The 17,837-nt window shown below is 42.2% G+C and overlaps 1 protein-coding gene across 13 annotated transcripts in view; it reads left to right on the top strand.

Moving 5' to 3' along the window:
* The window catches only part of LOC117355920 (protein scribble homolog), a 393,083-nt gene that overhangs the window by 288,470 nt on the left and 86,776 nt on the right, over window positions 1–17,837 (top strand). For all 13 annotated transcript variants that reach the window (XM_033935046.1, XM_033935039.1, XM_033935045.1 and 10 more), the window contains 4 exons: window positions 9,331–9,447; window positions 10,769–10,957; window positions 11,121–11,240; window positions 11,553–11,609. In XM_033935046.1, coding sequence (XP_033790937.1) covers window positions 9,331–9,447; window positions 10,769–10,957; window positions 11,121–11,240; window positions 11,553–11,609 — 483 coding nt within the window. The remainder of the gene's footprint in view (window positions 1–9,330; window positions 9,448–10,768; window positions 10,958–11,120; window positions 11,241–11,552; window positions 11,610–17,837) is intronic.

Raw genomic sequence — 17,837 nt, 5'->3', positions numbered from 1 at the left:
GTAGGTGTTACAGGAGCCATCTTAGGATGCACTTGTCATATGACGGGTGGGTGCCCTTGTGTCATCATGTGATGTATATACCATCAATCCACAACGGCATATAATAAACTTCAAAGTGCCTAATTTCTAAGTGATCTTTTTTTCAGATAATACCTTTCTAAGTACCTCTATGGTCTTCATTTTTTTTTTATTTTGGTTGGTTTTTTTTTAATAACAATCTCACATGCAAATGGTAAAGCCTGGGATAAGCACAGAGGGTCCTTAGCTATGAGGGGTAAAGCCCGGGATAAGCACAGAGGGTCCTTAGTTGTGGGGTGTGAGGAGTAAAACCTGGAATAAGTACGGAAGATTCTTAGCTGGCTTTTTCTGTTTGGCAGTTTTGTTATGGCCATTAGTCATTTGGTGAGATGTACAATCCAAAAAACTAATAAACTGACCTTCTGATTTGAATTGCCTGACCTTTTGTTTGATTTTTATTTATTTGATATTAAAGTATGGTGTTAATATTGTTTTTTGCATTTTGTTTTATAAATTATTATTGTGATCTGCCTAGAACTTGGGATAGCGCAGAACAAGTCGCTGACAAATTAAAGACAAAACAAGTGGTGACATAACAGGTACAACAGCTATAGCAGGTATAAGAAATAAAAGCAATTGCTTCAGGATCTGCAATCATGCTGAAATACAAAAGACGAGGAGCACAGAAGAGATTACTGGATAAAAGTGAAAGAAGTGAAGAGAGAAATATAACTGGCAAAGGCTCTAGTGGAAGAACAGAAAGAAAGGTATGTTAGCAAAAGGAGGGGTAGAAATGGAATTGAGACTATGAAATGATGAGTGAAAACAGAGGTGCTTAACAAATACTTCTGTCGTCACTGAAGAAAATCATGGAATGTAGGACCTCGGTCAGCTGATAAAGACGCATCTGAAAATGAAGTTGATATTACAGCGTTTACAGAAGAAAGTGGAAACGTTGAAAGTGGATAAAATCTTGAGAGAGGACACGCTCAGAAAGGTTCTAGTTGGTCCTCTTAAAGATTTGTTTAATAAATCCTTGAAGATGGGGAGATTCCAGGAGACTGGAGAGGAGAGGACATAGTCCCGCTTCACAAAAGTGAAGACAGAGAAGAAGCGGGAAACTATAGGCCAGTAATCTTTACTTCAGTGATTGGAAAGGTAATGGAGGATCTGCTCAAGGAAAGAAAAATGTGTTTTTTGGAATCCAACAGGACAAAAGATCCAAGGCAACATGGTTTCACCAAAGGAAACTTGTATCAAATGAATCTAATTGATTTCTGACTTGGTGATCAGAGAATTGGATAATGGACATGCGCTGGATGTAGTACTTGGATTTCAATAAGACTTTTGATATAGTCCCTCATGGCCTGCTCATAAATAAACTCTGGTCTAAAGTTAGGACAGGAAGTGGTGAACTGATTAACAGACAGATGACAGAGGGTGGTGGTAAATGAGTTTTCTCAGAGGATAGAAATGGAATGCCTCAGGGATTGGTACTGGGACATATTTGTGAATGACATTGCTGAAGGGTTAGAAGGAAACATTTGCCTTTTTGCAGATGACACCAAGATTTGCAATAGAGTGGACTCCCCAGAGGGAGTGAGCATGAGAAGGGATCTTTAAAAATTGGAAGAACGGTTGAATGTTTGGTGGTTAAAATTTAGTGTGAAGAAATGCAAAGTGATGCACTTAGTGTAGAAATCAAAAAACAATATGTGCTAGAGAGTGAAAGACTGACACGCATGAATCAGGAGAAAGATGTTGAGGATCTCAAGGCAGTAGCTGTTGCATAGGGAGAGGTGTAACTAACAAAAGAAAGGAGGTGTTAATGCTCCTGTACAAGTCATTGGTGAGGTCCCACTTGGAGTACTGTGCACAGTTTTGGAGAGCATATCTCATCAAGGATGTAAAAGAATTTGAGGCAGTTCAGAGAAAGGTGACCGAAAAGTTAGAGGCTTGTGCCATAAGACACATGAGAAGAGACTGGAGGACTTGAATATGTTTATGCTAGAGAAGAGGAGAGAGAGAAGTTTATGATAGACATTTAAGAACTTGAAAAGTATTAATATTCAAACAAATCTCTTCCAGAAACGTAGGAGTGGGAGAACTAGAGGACATGAATGGAGGTTGCAGGGAGGTAGACTTAGGAGTAAAATCAGGAAATACTTTTTCACAAAGAGGGTGGTGGATGCCTGGAACACCCTCCTGAGAGAGGTGGTGGAGTCAAAAATGATGTGCAAATTCAATAGTGTATGGGATGGACACAGGAGATATTTAAATACGTAGAAAGAGGATGGAAACCCAACATGGCTATTGAGTTGTTAACCTGGGCAAGAGTAATGGGAACTGAGACTGAGGCCAAGACTTCTATGGTCTCTGTCTTGCAAATGGCAAAAGAAAGGTGAAGTTGTAGCAACTCCAATGTTTCAGATCATTTTATTGTAACATACTGCAAGTGGGGGGTGCTATGCAACTCAGGGGGGAGGGGAAGACATCTTGATTGATAAGTTGAATACTATCAGCAATACTTGGGAGTCTTGGTTATACTTGTATATCCATGTATTATCCCCATCGTGCTTGGCTGCCCACATAGAGTGGCAGGCATGGCTCTGACTACCTTGTTGGGCAGATTGGATAACATAACAAATCATTTCTAAACCGCATCTGCCTTACGGTTCTGTGTGGTTCACAGTGCTAAGATACTGTACATTAGGTGGTCTTTAAAGATTTCCTAAAACTTAGGTATGACTCTGATCTTAGAATCAATGTGCCAAAATTATGATACCAAAGGGCCGCTTGATAAGACAGAATGCGATTCAAAAATCTTTTATATTGGCAACCCTTTACTGATGGAAATTCAGATACTCTGGAACCTCGAACAGAACGTAATCTGTCTACAAACTGAAAGTGATCAGGAAAATAATTCAGAACTAAACCATTCATTATCTTATAACATATGCAGCCAAACTAAAATTCTGGCCTCAGTCTGCAAGCAATGTAAACATCGATAGTAGTCCAAAATAGAATCAAATTTCTTTAGATTAAATATCAACCTGAAAGCTGTGTTTTGGATGCTCTGCAACCTTTTAAACTTGTTCTTGCTTATAGCCAAGTATATCAGGTTGCAATAATCTAAAGTACTCAAGACTAGAGACTGAACCAAAAGTCTAAATGTTTCACAAGTGAAATAGGGTCTGATCATCCGAAGAAAGTGGCATCTTTTTATTAAAAAATTAATTTGAACATCTAAAGTAAGTTCTCGATCTAATTGGACCCCCAAAATTTTAATTGTTGAAAGAATGGGGTATCCTACTCCATTCAATCTCAATGAATCTTCTTTAAGTTTGTTTGACAGCGAAGCAAGAAAAAATTTAGTTTTATCAGGGTTGAGTTTTAACTTAAAATCCATCATCCAGGATTCCACAGAATGGAGAATAGAGGACAAAAATTGGAGAATTTCTGCTGAAAAGTTGGAGATTGGTACTGCAATTGTTATATCATCTGTATAACTGTAAAGTTTGATTCTTAATGATAATTTTGTTCCTAAGGACGTTAGATAAATATTAAACAGAGTGGGAGATAGGGGGAACCATATGGGACCCCACTTATGTTCTTCCATTGCACAGAATATTGATCCTTGAAACGAACCTGGTAAGTACGATATTGCAGAAATCCTCTAAACCAGTGGTCTCAAACTTAAACCTTTTGCAGGACCACATTTTGGATTTGTAGGTACTTTGGGGGCCTCAGAAAAAATAGTTAATGTCTTATTAAGAAATGACAATTTTGCTTGAGGTAAAACTCTTTATAGTTTATAAATCTTTCCTTTTGGCTAAGTCTTAATAATAATATTGTAATTTATAGCTAAAGAGACATTTGATCAAGAAACTTTTATTTTACTTTTGTGATTATGATAAACATACTGAGGGCCTCAAAATAGTACCTGGCGGACCGCATGTGGCCCCAGGCCGCGAGACCACTGCTGTAAACCATTTCATTACATTTCCCAATATACCAATAGCATCTAAACACCTCAGCAGAATATCATGGTCAACAAGGTCAAAGGTTGCTTAGATAGAACTGTTCTACACTAAACAATTGATGTAGGTAGTCCAATAACGATGCCAACTATGGAGGGAGCAAAGCCCTTATTGCGTGGGGTGCAAAACTGAGAATTGGTCTAAATAATTATTTAATTCTGTACAAACCAATTCTTCCATCAGTTTAATCAGGAAGGGGATAGCTGCAATTGGTCAGTAGTTGTTAACCAGCGTGATAGATTCCTTAAAGTTCTTGATTATCGGGATAATCGATATAAGACCTGAGTCTTGAGGAAAAACTCCTTTTTGTTATCCAGGTATATACATTAGTTCTAAATTGTGGTGGGGCTGCTGACAATATTGTTGGTGAGCATATATCTAGCGGACAATGAGATACTTATTAAACAGCGGACCGAAATTTTCTCTTTCTGAAATTTTAAACTTACTCCAGGATAGGTCTGCTCTACAGGCCTGGTACATTGAAGAAAACATTTGGAAATCAAAATGTTCTTTGCTTTTGTTAGAACGTCTCAGCTTTTGCACTTTTGGTTAGAAATAGTTTGCTAACTCATTTGAAGAAGGAGTTAACTCTTGAGGCGCACGCCTAAGATGGGTGATATCAAATTTGGTATCAACTAACTTAACTCCTTAGTATATTTGAACCTATTTTAGAAGAAGAATAGGCACGTCTTTTTGCTTTTCTTTTTCTTTTATACGGCACCTCAAACTTGGAACTCGCTTCCAATTTATATTAGAGAAGAAATATCACTTAGTAATTTCAAAGGTCTCTTAAAGGACACTTTCAACTGAGCTGCTTGAATTCTATGAAACTCAAACATTCAATAGTGGACTAAAATCCTCTAAATTCCCATCCTACTGTCTTAACCTCTAAGTTCATTTTATTTTTTTTATGAATTGTAGTTAAACCTGTCTTCCTCTTGTGTCCTGTAGTATCATAGTTTTAAAAATTGTGTAGTTTTTTACCCTTTTTGTATTATTATTTGTAAATCGCATTGGAATATGATATTGCGATTAAATCAAATTTTTAAATAAACTTGAAACTTGAACCCCCAATCTCCAGGGGTTTTTTTTTTCTCGGTCCCTGACCTATAACAAATTTTCTCTAATTGTCTGTTTGATCTTTTTAATCCCAAGAGCTTATCAAACCAATCTTGTGAGTTATGTTCCCGTTTTCTCTTAATTCTGTATAGAGGGGCAATTTTGTCTAAAATGTCTTTACTAAACCTCTCCCAATAAGATTATAATCTACAAAATTAGTAGAGTTATAAAATTTCCAAAATTCAGAGGGATCAATTTGCCTTCTTACCGCGATCTGTTTTTTGTATTTTTGAAATGTGAAGATTTTTGCCAATTCAAAGTAAAGTTGTACATAAAATGATATGACCAGCCTGTTTGTGTCCAAATATCCAGAGAAAAAAGAAGAGATGAAATAGAGTAATTTTTAGTAGAAAATTAAACCAAATCTAAGTGATGTCCTTTATTGTGAGTTTTAGTGGGATTTGGAAAGGAATAAGTTAATGAGGTTAAAAAGCTTCTTAAGTCTGAAACCGAATGATCCTTCTCATCTTCTAAATGAAGGTTAATATCTCCTAGAAGTAGACTTTGTGGAGTTAGAATTGAATTATGTGGGGGACGCTAGAGGGCGCGGTGAGAGATGCAAGCATAGTTACAGCGCTCTGGCAAATTCAAGTTATAATCATAACATAACATAACTTTATTCTTCTATACCGCCATAACCAAACGATTTCTAGGCAGTTTACACAGAAGAAGGCTGGACAATCAGCAAAATACAAATAGTTAACAATACAACAGTTACTTAGATATACTCAAAATAGAGTTTTGCTAATGATAGTACCCACATCCTATATAATAAAAAGCTAGCCACGCATGCGCACTCAGACCTGCGTGATCTGTAATCCCTGATCCGTGATCTGTAGGTCCGTGGCCAGAGTGCGTATGCGGCGGCCAGACAAAGCGGGAGAAACACACTCGAGCGCTGTGGCCAACTCAGGATGGGAGGATGCGCCGCAGCAAAGTGCTGCACAGGTACTGGAGGGGGAGAGACATATCGCTTCTGCACATACCGGTACAAACCTCCCTCCAGCGTTGGCAGCCGCAGCACGTTAAACAGGCTGCTTCGCGACTTTCTCCTGCAGTTGAGTCCCTCTGCCGCGTCACTAATGATGTCATCAATGACGCGACAGAGAGACTCAACGGCAGAAGAAAGCCGAAGCAGCCTGTTTAGCGTGCTGCGGCTGCCAACGCTGGAGGGAGATTTGTTATTAAAGTCATCTCGCTGGGAGGGTCGCAGAGTCAGCGGGGGTTGGGCTGGGAGGGGAGAGAAGTGTCTGCCTTGGGTGCTTCAGGCAGCAGCAGCGTTTACAATTTGCTGCTGTTGCGGCTTCAGGCCTTCCTCTCTGGTCGGTCCTGCATACTTCCTGTTTTCATGAAGACAGGACGCCAGAGAGGAATACCTGAAGCCAGCAACAGCAATGACTTGTCAATGCTGCTGCTGCCCGATGAAGTAGTTCAAGGAGGAAAGTGAGCAGAGGGGGAGAGAATGGCTTGGAGGGAAGAACAGATGGCAGGGCATGGAGGGAAGGAGGAAGGTATGCCAGACCAAGGGAAAAGGAAAGAGGAGATGGAGAGAGGCCATATGGGACAGAGAGAGAGGGCGGACACTGGATGGAAAGAGAAGAGAGGGCAGTGAATAGAAGGGGCAACATAGGGGTGAACAGTATTCTAGCATCCGTTAATGTAACGGGCTTAATGACTAGTTTAAGAAATAAATTTGTCAAACAGCGCTGACTTAATTTCTGTACGAAATGCACCATAAGACAACATAGCTTCACCAATGTATTTACCCAGCCAAAATTGTTGTTTACCTGCTTGAAATGAGAGAGTCTTATCCAAAAATGTGTTGTATCTGCAGCCAGTAATTTTTGGATAAGCAAATAAATGTGAATTCCTAGTTTTCCTTATAGGACTATACAACACGAAATGTGATAAAAGATAAGTTGGGGCCAATCCCCAAATCAACTTAAAACAGATACAAGAAAAGTTGAATAGTATTCGCGCCTCCACCGGCAGCCAATGCAGCAAATGACAGTAAGGACTGATATGGTCATGTTTCTTCAATCCAAACACATCAGTGTAAAAATAATCTTTTATACTTTTTTTCATTGGTTTCTGGTGAAGAGAAAGTATGGCCAGCACTAAGGTGAACAAGAGGCCAGAAGCCTGAACCAGCTTCTCCTAAAAAAGACGAGACAGAGCCCATGCAAACGATTCTCGCCATGACGGACATGCTAAATGAGACCAACGAGGATATATCTGAAATGAGAACAGATTTGGTTTCCCTCCGATCGGACTTTTCACAAATCAAGTTGAGAATGGATGATATGGAGGCAAAACAAACGGGTGTGGATGCTGCTATCTCAACTTTGCAGCACCAAATAACTTGAGAAAGAATTGGAGAATTGAATTATGTGAGATAAAATCATAAGCCTTCTCTAACGTTTGCCTAAGAATTAGGAGGTGCTTTCTACTTAATTTGCAGGAGAGTATTTCAAGAGAGGTTGATTGCTTTACATCAAAGATTGTAAATTCAAAGTAATCTCTTAAGATTATCGCAAGACCGCCCCCTTACTTTTGTTTTCCCTGTTATAAGGAATGATTCTATAACCTCGTGGTATTAGGTCACCAATTATTTGGTCATTATCCGTTACCAACCATGTCTCAACCAAAAATAGTAAAGTGGGATTATTTTCCTCTATTAGCTGAGCTTTTTTTCTTACAGATCTTATGTTAAGGTAAGCACAGGAAAGATTACAATAATCCACTTTACCGTATATTTTGGAATGTTTCTAAAGTTTTCAGAACATGTTTTCTTCTATGTGCAGCTTTAGTAAAATGGTGATCAGTGGTATGAACTTCGATTGGATGGGGTCCAGATTCTGTGCAGTCTATCAATGTATGTACTACTGGAGTGGGTTTAACATTTTTTACTAATCTTAGTGAGTAGAGTACTGGAATAGACCCTAAGGGGGTATTTTCTATGCACCAGCTTCTGGTGCATAGCAAATAAAAGATCATAAAGCATAAGATATACAGTGGAACCTTGGTTTACGAGCATAATTCGTTCCAGAAGCATGCTCGTAAACCAAATTGCTCGTATATCAAAGCAAGTTTCCCCATAGGAAGTAAGGGAAACTACTTTGATTGGTTCCACCTCCTCCGACGCTGTTCCAAACCCCCTCCCCGCGATCCAGCTTCCCCCCCCCTGCGAACCGGCATCCCCCCCTCCACCGCGATCCTACTTTCCCCCCTCCCGAGCAGTCAATGACACCCTTTACCCGACTTGGCACCAGTGCTGGTGCCCGAAGTTCCTCCCTCTTCTGGTGCGGCTGGGCGGTGCGCCGGAGATCCTCCTTCTTCTGGTCTGGGCTGGGCTGGACTGGCTTTGAGCATGTGCGCATGCTCAAAGCCTTCTGGTCTCTCTCTCTCCGAGATTGAGAGCGAGACCAGAAGGCTTTGAGCATGTGCAAATGCTCAAAGCCAGTCCAGCCCAGCCCAGACCAGAAGAAGGAGGATCTCCGACGCACCGCCCAGCTCAGGCCGCGCCAGAAGAGGGAGGATCTTCGGGCACCGGCACTGGTGCCAAGTCGGGTAAAGGGTGTTATTGACTGCTCGGGGGGGGGGGGTAGTAGGATCGCAGTGGAGGGGGGCAACGCGAACAGGGGGGGATGCCGTGTAGCGGGGGGGGGGGTGCTCGTACAGCGAGACAAGCTCAGTTTACGAGGCACCAAGTTTGCGAATGTTTTGCTCGTCTTGCAAAACACTCGCAAACTAGTGCACTCGTAAACCGAGGTACCACTGTAATTTTAAAACTACAGCAGTCCGTCTAAAATCAAGTTAAAATACTAATTAAAATCATTTTTTTAAGGTAACATCTAGAGCTTGCAATAGACCCTCATCGTTTCAAACTTCCTTCTCAAGTCACTTTGCAAAGGCACTCGCCTTTGACTTGCGCCTTAGATGGCGTGCCAAATGGCAGTGCTCTGAATGGCGGTGCAATTTAAAGGTCCAAAAACTCTTGACGCGGCTGTGTGAGCGGAGCTTGCTCCCACGCCCAGCAGGATTTTTTGTGTGTCTTCTGTGTTTTGAAATAAATGCTGCTGTATGTGATGGCTCTTCATTTGCATTCTGCCTCTGTGGTGGTGTCATGGATCTCGTTGATGCTGTCTTACAGGAGATCTGCATTGAAAAGGCACCTGGAGAGAAACTGGGAATCAGCATCCGAGGAGGTGCAAAGGGACACGCTGGAAATCCCTTTGATCCAACTGATGAGGGCATCTTTATCTCCAAGGTAAGTTGACGTCTCTGGGGAGTCTACAGTTGTGTTAGTGCCAGGAGTTATACAGTGTTCCCCATCAAATCCCGAATATCCACTAGGTAATAGACACTGCCTCAGTCCCACCACTCTACCGCTATATGTAACTTGGGAATGGGAAGAATTACGTGGTCTTCATCACCGGCCTATGTATATAGTCTTTGTATTTTCATTTTTCATTTTTTAATATTTTTAATAAACTTTTTAAAACGAAAGTAGCGTATTCTAATGCTTAAAGCCACTTATCTTTCAAGCTGACATGACTCGGGAGAGACGACCCGACATGTTTCACACTCCCGTGCTTTATCAAGGGTCTCCCGCAGCCTTCCAGGTACGTTAGATAGATTGTGAGCCCACCGGGACAGATAGGGAAAATGCTTGAGTACCTGATTGTAAAAACCGCTTAGATAACCTTGATAGGCGGTATATAAAAATCCTAATAAAACTTGAAAATCCTAATAAACTTCCCTGTCATCCTACTCAGTGTTAATTTTGTGAGTCGGATGACAGGGAAGGCTGCGGGAGACCCTCATGAATATAACAGTGTCTATTACCTAGTGGATATGCGGGATTTGATGGTGAACACTGTTGTTAATATTCCGGATTAAATACAGTCTAAAATTTTACATCATTATCTATAAGGTGTGGCTTGTGCCCTTAGAAACTGAGTATCTCCTTTATTTCTGACTGATAATACTGAAACTCTGAAAATAGTTTCATAACCCAAACCAACCATTCACTTCCAAAACTCATGTTTGAGCCAAGTCACCAAAAAATAATCCTTGTTTTCATTTTGAGCAAACAACAGTAAAAAGATCCTCACACAGGGTGATAGGCTACAGGCTTAGTTCAACAGGTTACTGACACTCATAGGGTAGAATGCCTATGCTCAGCTTAGGAAATTAGACCTACAGTCTACTATGACCTTGCCTTAGGTTTAGTCCACTATCATACTGATAACTTGTACAATGTCTGAGACTCGGCTCATAAGTTGCTAAGACATGACTAGAGTGAACCTGAAGACATGCTGAATCAGTCCTGGTTTTCAGTTCCTATTTTACAATGTTTCATATCTAGAACCTCCTAGAAGTGGTTGACACGGAGCTCAGGACCCTAGGCCTGGGTTAAGTGTTTCTAGGTCTAAAGATTCTGCTGCTACTGGACTTTAATGACTTCTGATTGGGATTTTTTTCTTGGTGCGAGTGTATGGCATAGATGTAATTTGAGGATGGTAAAACTAAGTCTTAACTACAACACTTGTTCAAGCTGAAGTATCGTGTGCTGTCTTGGTCTGCAGGTCAGCTCATGTGGTGCCACAGGACGAGACGGCAGGCTGAAAGTTGGCATGCGCATTTTGGAAGTAAATCACCAGAGCCTGCTGGGCATGACGCACACAGAAGCTGTACAGATCCTGCGCAGCGTTGGTGACTCCATGCTTGTGCTTGTCTGTGATGGCTTTGATCCCAAAGCTGCCACCTCTATAGAGGTGAGAGGTGAAAGGCTAGGAGTGGAGGAAGGTGACTAAGCCTGAAGAGCAGGACTGGAGGGGTGGGAAATATAGAGCTGAGAAGAGGTCTCGGCAATATGAGAAGAATATGAGGTTAGGTAAATATTAGAAGTCTTGTCTTTATTGTATCTCTTCTTTCCAGATATCTCCTGGCATTATTGCCAATCCTTTTGTAATGGGCATTGGGCGAAAGAACAGCATGGAGAGCATCTCCTCTATTGACAGAGACTTGACTCCTGAAGAAATGGAGATTATCCAGAAGGTGAGCCTGCTGCAGCCCTGCCAATGGGTTGTCCTTACTTTTCTTTTACTCGGGAGAGCTCCTAGGGCAAATGGTAATGCTGCTTCATTTCTCGTCTTTGTTTGTGTAGAGAGCACCACAGATGAAATCTTGTAACTGTACTCTCTGCCCTTTACCTGTGTCTGAACTCTATGAACTTGATGAAGTACATGGGCAAGATAGCCATGGGGTGTCTGAGCTGTCTACCCCTCTCCATGTGCAGATTTGTATCTTGGGTTACTATGTGTTTGTACTGTTTGAGGTCATATAGCCTTACATTTGTTTTGTTCTCAGGAGATGGAGATGGTGAAAGAAGCCACTGAATGGGAGAAAGAAGACATGGAGAAAGTGGTAAGAGACTTTATACAGTTTTTCCTTCTAAGTGCATTTTTTTTCTATCAAAAACGTTGCTGATATTCAAATACCAGGCTATTCTTCAAGAGTGGGTGATCACCGAGGGACCCACCCTGCAATATCCAGGCTCCCTGCAACCACCCATAGATTCCATGAAGAGGCAGCACTGAGTGTGCAGAGCCTGAGCTTATTAATGCTTGGGGACCAGGGGTCATTTTTGTCATGCAATGCAAAAAGTTGCCAGTACTCGGTAACCTTGAGTGCCCTCTCAAAAACCAAACCCTGTTCCTATTACTACTAATCATTTCTATAGCACTACACAAACCCATAAGAGAGAATCCCTGCTTAACATAGTTTACAATCTGTTCAAGACAAACAGAACAAATTCATTGATTAAGGGAATGATTAAAATAAGGGTACTAAATGGTAAATAAGGGGTTAAGAGTTAAAAGCAGCCTTTATAAGGATGTCTTTTAGCCTGGATTTGAACAGAACCAGAGAAGGAGCATGACGTACCAACTCAAAGTCTACTCCAGGCATATGATGCAGCAAGATGGAAGTTACAGAGTTCTGGAGTTAGCATTGGAGGAGATGGGCACAGATGAGTGACTGACTTGATCAGTTGAGTTCCCAAAGAAGGTGCAGAATCATTGTTCTTGGAGGTCAGGAAGAGAAATTTGAAATGGACACAGAAGCAACTAGGGAGCCAACAAAAGTACTTGAGATGAGGGGTTATGGAAGCAAAGTGACATTGACAGAAGATAAGTTGTGCAGCAGAGTTTTGACGGAGAAGAGATGGTTCAATGGAAGTCTTGTGATAAGTAGATTGTAATAGGGTGAGCCTGAGATGATGGGTCAAGGGTTTTGCTAGTGTATTCAGAAAGAAAGGGATGAATTTTGGGGATATCGAGACAAGAAAGCCCCAAATTTACGTGGCATGGGTCTTGGTACTTTCTGGGACTTGGATACTGGGCTAGATGGTCTAACCCAGTACAGTAACGCTTATATTTGTTGGATATGTGTAAAATGGAACCAGGTCATACGAGTGGCGGTGGGGTCACCCTTCGTCTGACCCTTCCCCCATACCTCTTTAATTTTCCCAGCGCAAGCAACATCACAAGCTTGCCTCCCACGTCGGTGTCGTCTCTCCCTCTGACGTCACTTCCTGGGCGCAGAACCCAGAAGTGACATTGGAAAGAAAACCAACATGGGCAGCTCGGGCTGGGAAAATTAGACGTACCAGCGCCCCCACCAAGACAGTGCCTGGGGCCGACCGCCCCACCCCCCTTACTACATCACTGAGGTCATGAGAAATGCAGACCCTTCCCCAGTAAACGATCTTCGGCCATCTGCTTCTCCAAGAGATTCTCTTCTGATGTGAGCTCCTCTTTGGAGTTCTTGTGAACCTTCAAATGCCACTGCCCTGCTTCCCTTCCCTCTACACTCTTTACTTTTCCTTGTCTCCTCTTTCATCTTTGTGCTTTTCTGCAGCTAAATGTTTCCTCTACATTATCCGGCAGCCCTCATTCCTTCCCATTCCCATCTGCCTAAAAGTTCTTCTCCGGGTCTCCTCTCCAATCCATGGTGCTTCCTCTAATACCGCTTTGTGAACACACAATCTCATATGGTTAATTTAATTTAATTTATAATTTATATTCTGCATATCCTACAATTCTATGCAGATTACAAATTATTCAGTTACTCGAGCATTTTTCCCTAACTGTCCCTGTGGGCTCCCACTCTGTCTAATGTACCTGGGGCAATGGGGGGATTAAGTGACTTCTCCAGGGTCAAAAGGAGCAGCGTGGGTTTGAACCCCCAACCTCAGGGTGCCGAGGCTGTAGCTTTAACCACTGGACCACTCTAGAAATCAAAATGTAGCAAAATTGATCCAAGTATAGGACAATCCAGCCATTGTGACATCACTGATGAGGTTGGCTCTTATTGGTAGAGTGAGACATTATGACATCACAATACCAGCTCTATTTATTCCATTTTCTATACGTTCTCCCAGGGGAGCTCAGAATTGTTTACATGAATTTATTCAGGTCCTCAAGCATTTTTCCCGAACTGTTCTGCTGGGCTCCCACTCTATCTAGGGCAATGGGAGGGATTAAGTGACTTGCCCAGGGTCACAAGGAGCAGTGCAGGAATTGAACCCACAACCTCAGGGTGCTGAGGCTGAAGCTCTAACCACTGCACCACACACTCCCTGCAGTGCTTTATCCAATTAAGCAGCGTCCAAAATGTTAGCCATTTGGTAAGAAGGCACTTAACTGCTGTGCTTACTAGTCCTCACCCTCCCTTTCCTGAAAAAGAAATGCCAGGGCGTGGGCCAGGTTGTTGGACAAGAGAAGTATTTTTTGCTAATGACTGCTCTGAAGGGTTCATCTGTTTAAAAGTGAATCTCAATGGCTGCTTTCAGTCTACTATTTTCCTGGGGTTATTTGTCCACATTCACATTTCTGTTCCCAAGGTTTTTGAATGGAAATTGTTGAACTCCTGACTACTCACTACCTTACAAGAATTGCTTAAGTCCAGCAGTTCCACTGTGGCAGACTGGAAGTTCTGTAATACCATTGAAAGTGAAGCGTGAGCCAGCACACCAGGAAATAACCTACTGTGGCTGAGTTAAGCTGCTTCTGTATGATGCCACCATGTGACTGAGTGGTGCTGCGGCTTCTCTGCTGGCTGCGTCGGGGCTATCTTCCTCCAGCCCTTGTCTTGCAGAAAAGAGGAACAAGAGTTCAGCTTGCCCACCCGGGAGAGATGTAGGTCATTCGTTCTCAATCACTATCCTGCATGAAAGTAAGAGCTGGGGCTGATTTGATCTGCCATTTTCCTGCTTTCAACCTGTCAGAAAGGAATTGCCACCTGTCCCTCCATTATTTAATAAGATAGAAGCCAGAAAAGAGAAGTTGCATGCCTCCCACACCACCATAGAAGCCGAGAGGGCCAAATAAGGATATTGTTGCTTTCACAGAAACATGATTCAGTGAATCCCATCGATAGGATACTAGAAAATAATCTTTTTAGGAAGGAAATGCAGGGGACCTGGGAAGAGGAAGAAGCGATATGGATCGTTTTGAAAAGAGAAGATGAGGGAGAGTGTGGCGCAGTGGTTAAAGCTACAGCCTCAGCACCCACGCTGCTCCTTGTGACCCTGGGTAAGTCACTTAATCCCCCCAATGCTCCAAGTACATTAGATAGATTGTGAGCCCACTGGGACAGACAGGAAAAAATACTTGAGGACCTGAATAAACTCATGTAAACCGTTCTGAGCTTTCCTGGGAGAACAGTAGAGAAAATTGAATAAATAAAAATAAATAAACTTCTGTCTACATGAGTGTAATTGATTGATAAAAGATCTGATTACAGATATCCAAAAGTTTGGAAAGAAAGAAGAGGTGCTGCTGTTGGGTGACTTCAATCTGCCAGATGCAGACTGGAAAGTTCCATCTGCGGAATCGGACAGAAGTCGGGAGATTGTGGATACCTTTCAAGAGGCTCTGCTCAGACAAATGGTGACGGAACCCATAAGGGAAAAAGCGATACTGGATCTGGTCCTCAAAAATGGGAAGAGTATCTCTAATATTCAAGTGGGTGCCCCCCTGGGAAGTAGCGATCCTCAAAAGGTTTGGTTTGATATAACAGATAAAGTGGAGGGTGGCCACTCAAAACTCAGAATCCTAGATTTTAAACGTACAGACTTTAGTAAAATGGGAGAGTACCTGAAGGGAAGAGCTGTTAGGATGGGAGGATATAAGAGAAGTGGAAAATCAGTGGTCTAAGTTGAAAGGAGCAATAAAAATGCCTACTGACCTTTATGTGAAGAAAATAAATAAAAACAAGAGAAAAAGGGAACTGATAATGGTTCTGTAAACTTGTGGCAGAGAACATAAAGGCAAAAAAGCTGGCGTTGGTGAAATAAAAAAACCCCCAAGAAGTGGACTACAGAAAGGACTACCAGGTGAAACTGAAAGAAGCCAAGGTGGAGATACGTCTGGCAAAAGCACAAGCAGAAGAGCAAATGGCTAAAAATGTAAAAAAGGGAGAGAAAACTTTTTTTCTGATATATTAGTGAAAGGAGGAAGACTGAAAGATGCTATGAATCGACATGTGGAGAGTGATGAGGAAAAAGCAAACATGCTAAACAAATACTTCTTTAGCACTCTCCAGACCAGTAGAGGTTAATCTTTATGAATGGGGTATATATCCAATCATGATCAGCAGGTGGAGACTGAAAACAAAACTGTGGGACAGTATATAATATACTCCCTTCTCTATTTACACCAGTCTTCTTTCAGTCTCCAGCAAGTATTGAGTGATCTGTACCCATCTCCCTTGTTAGGGCTGTTGGAATTTGTTTAGGGGGGTTTCTAGTCCCTGTTTTTTGCCGGACAGAGCTTGGGCAGGCCCTGTTTGGGGGTCCATCAGACCTCGGGGGTGTCAAACCCGACGGGTCTCGAGCAGGGTCCCTCCCCCCACTTCCTCCACCTCCCCACATTTTTTTAGAGGAGCCTCAGCGATAAGCCTTGCACCCTAAATAAAGCAAGGCATATTGCTTTAAGAGCCTGTGGAGTCTGTTCTGAAAAAGGAAAAAAAAAATCCTGAGGTAGTGCCGGTCTGCAGGGTTGCTTCCGTCAGTTTACTGTATTTTACTGTATTTTTGCACTAACCGGCACTTTTTCTCCTAGCTAGGTTGCGTATGGAGCAGTTGTGCTGCCTGATTCAGGAAAAAAAAATTTTCAATTCGATTCAGCCTATTGAATAGATTATTTGATTTGATTCGATTTTCCTGCCCAATTGGGTATTTTTTTTGGGTTTTTTTTTTCAAACATCCTGATGGGTTTATTTTATAGCCTCTTCACCTACCCCACCTGCTTTGCCCTCTCCTATCCATACTGGCGCTGTAGTGTAAATAAAATAACCAAAAAAGATTTTTCCTCTCTCTGTTAAATCCTAGCTCACATTCACGGTCTAACACCAGCTCTGGCAGGATACACATATTGTAATCACAAGACAGAAAATAAAATTATTTCTACCTTTTGTTGTCTGGTCATTATTCAAATCATATTGGTCCCAGGCTCTGAGACAAATGTCTTCTGATAGCTTGCTTGCCAGGGTCTCCTGTCCATTAGTCTTTTTTCTTCTTTCTCCATACTAACCATCCTTCTTCCATCTCTGTCCTTCCCTTCCATTTCCCTTCCCTCCCCGCAGCTTCAGTGATATACCCCACTGGTCTGACCCAGCAGTGGCAATTCTTATGTTCTTATCTCCAGATCCACCATCTCTCCCTTTCAATTCCCAACTACCCTCCTATCCAGTATCTCTTTCTCCCTCCTCTTCATCATCCCTTGTGTCCAACTTCTCTCCCTTTCTGTTCCTTCCCTCCCTAAATCCTATTGTCCACCATCATATATCTCGACTTCCAAAAACCCTTCGACAAGGTACTCCACGAGCGCTTACTAAGGAAACTGTGGAACCACGAGGTGCAAGGGGACGTACACAGATGGATCAGAAATTGGCTGGCATACAGGAAAGAGAGGGTAGGAGTAAAGGGACACTACTATGACTGGAAAGGGGTCACGAGTGGCGTCCCACAGGGGTCAGTGCTGGGACCGCTGCTGTTCAATATATTTATTAATGGCCTGAAATCAGGGACGAAGTGCGAAGTTATAAAATTCGCGGACAACACAAAACTCTCCAGTAGGGTCAGAACTGTTGAGGAATGTAAAGAACTACAAAGGGATCTGAACAAACTGAGTGAGTGGGCAAACAAATGGCAGATGAGCTTCAATGTAGAGAAATGTAAAGTCTTGCATATAGGGAAAGGAAACCCAATGTACAACTACACGATGGGAGGGATGGTACTGGGGGAAGGCAACCTAGAAAAGGACTTGAGGGTTTTGGTGGATAATACAATGAAGCTGGCGGCACAATGCGCAGCGACCTCAAAGAAGGCAAACAGAATATTGGCTATTATCTAAAAAGGTATCACTACCAGAACAAAGGAAGTTATCCTGCTGCTGTATCGGGCAATGGTGCGCCCGCATCTGGAGTACTGCGTTTAATACTGGTCGCCATACCTTAAGAAGGATATGGTGATACTCTAGAGGGTCCAGAGAGGAGCAACAAAAATGATTAAGGGCATGGAAAACCTTTCATATGATTAGAGGCTAAAGAAGCTGGGGCTCTTTTCCCTGGAAAAGCGGAGGCTTAGAG

This window comes from Geotrypetes seraphini, chromosome 2 (assembly GCF_902459505.1).
Source record: "Geotrypetes seraphini chromosome 2, aGeoSer1.1, whole genome shotgun sequence".
NCBI classification, from domain to species: domain Eukaryota; kingdom Metazoa; phylum Chordata; class Amphibia; order Gymnophiona; family Dermophiidae; genus Geotrypetes; species Geotrypetes seraphini.
Note: the sequence above shows the minus strand (reverse complement) of the source record. Positions and strands in the feature narration are given on the sequence as shown.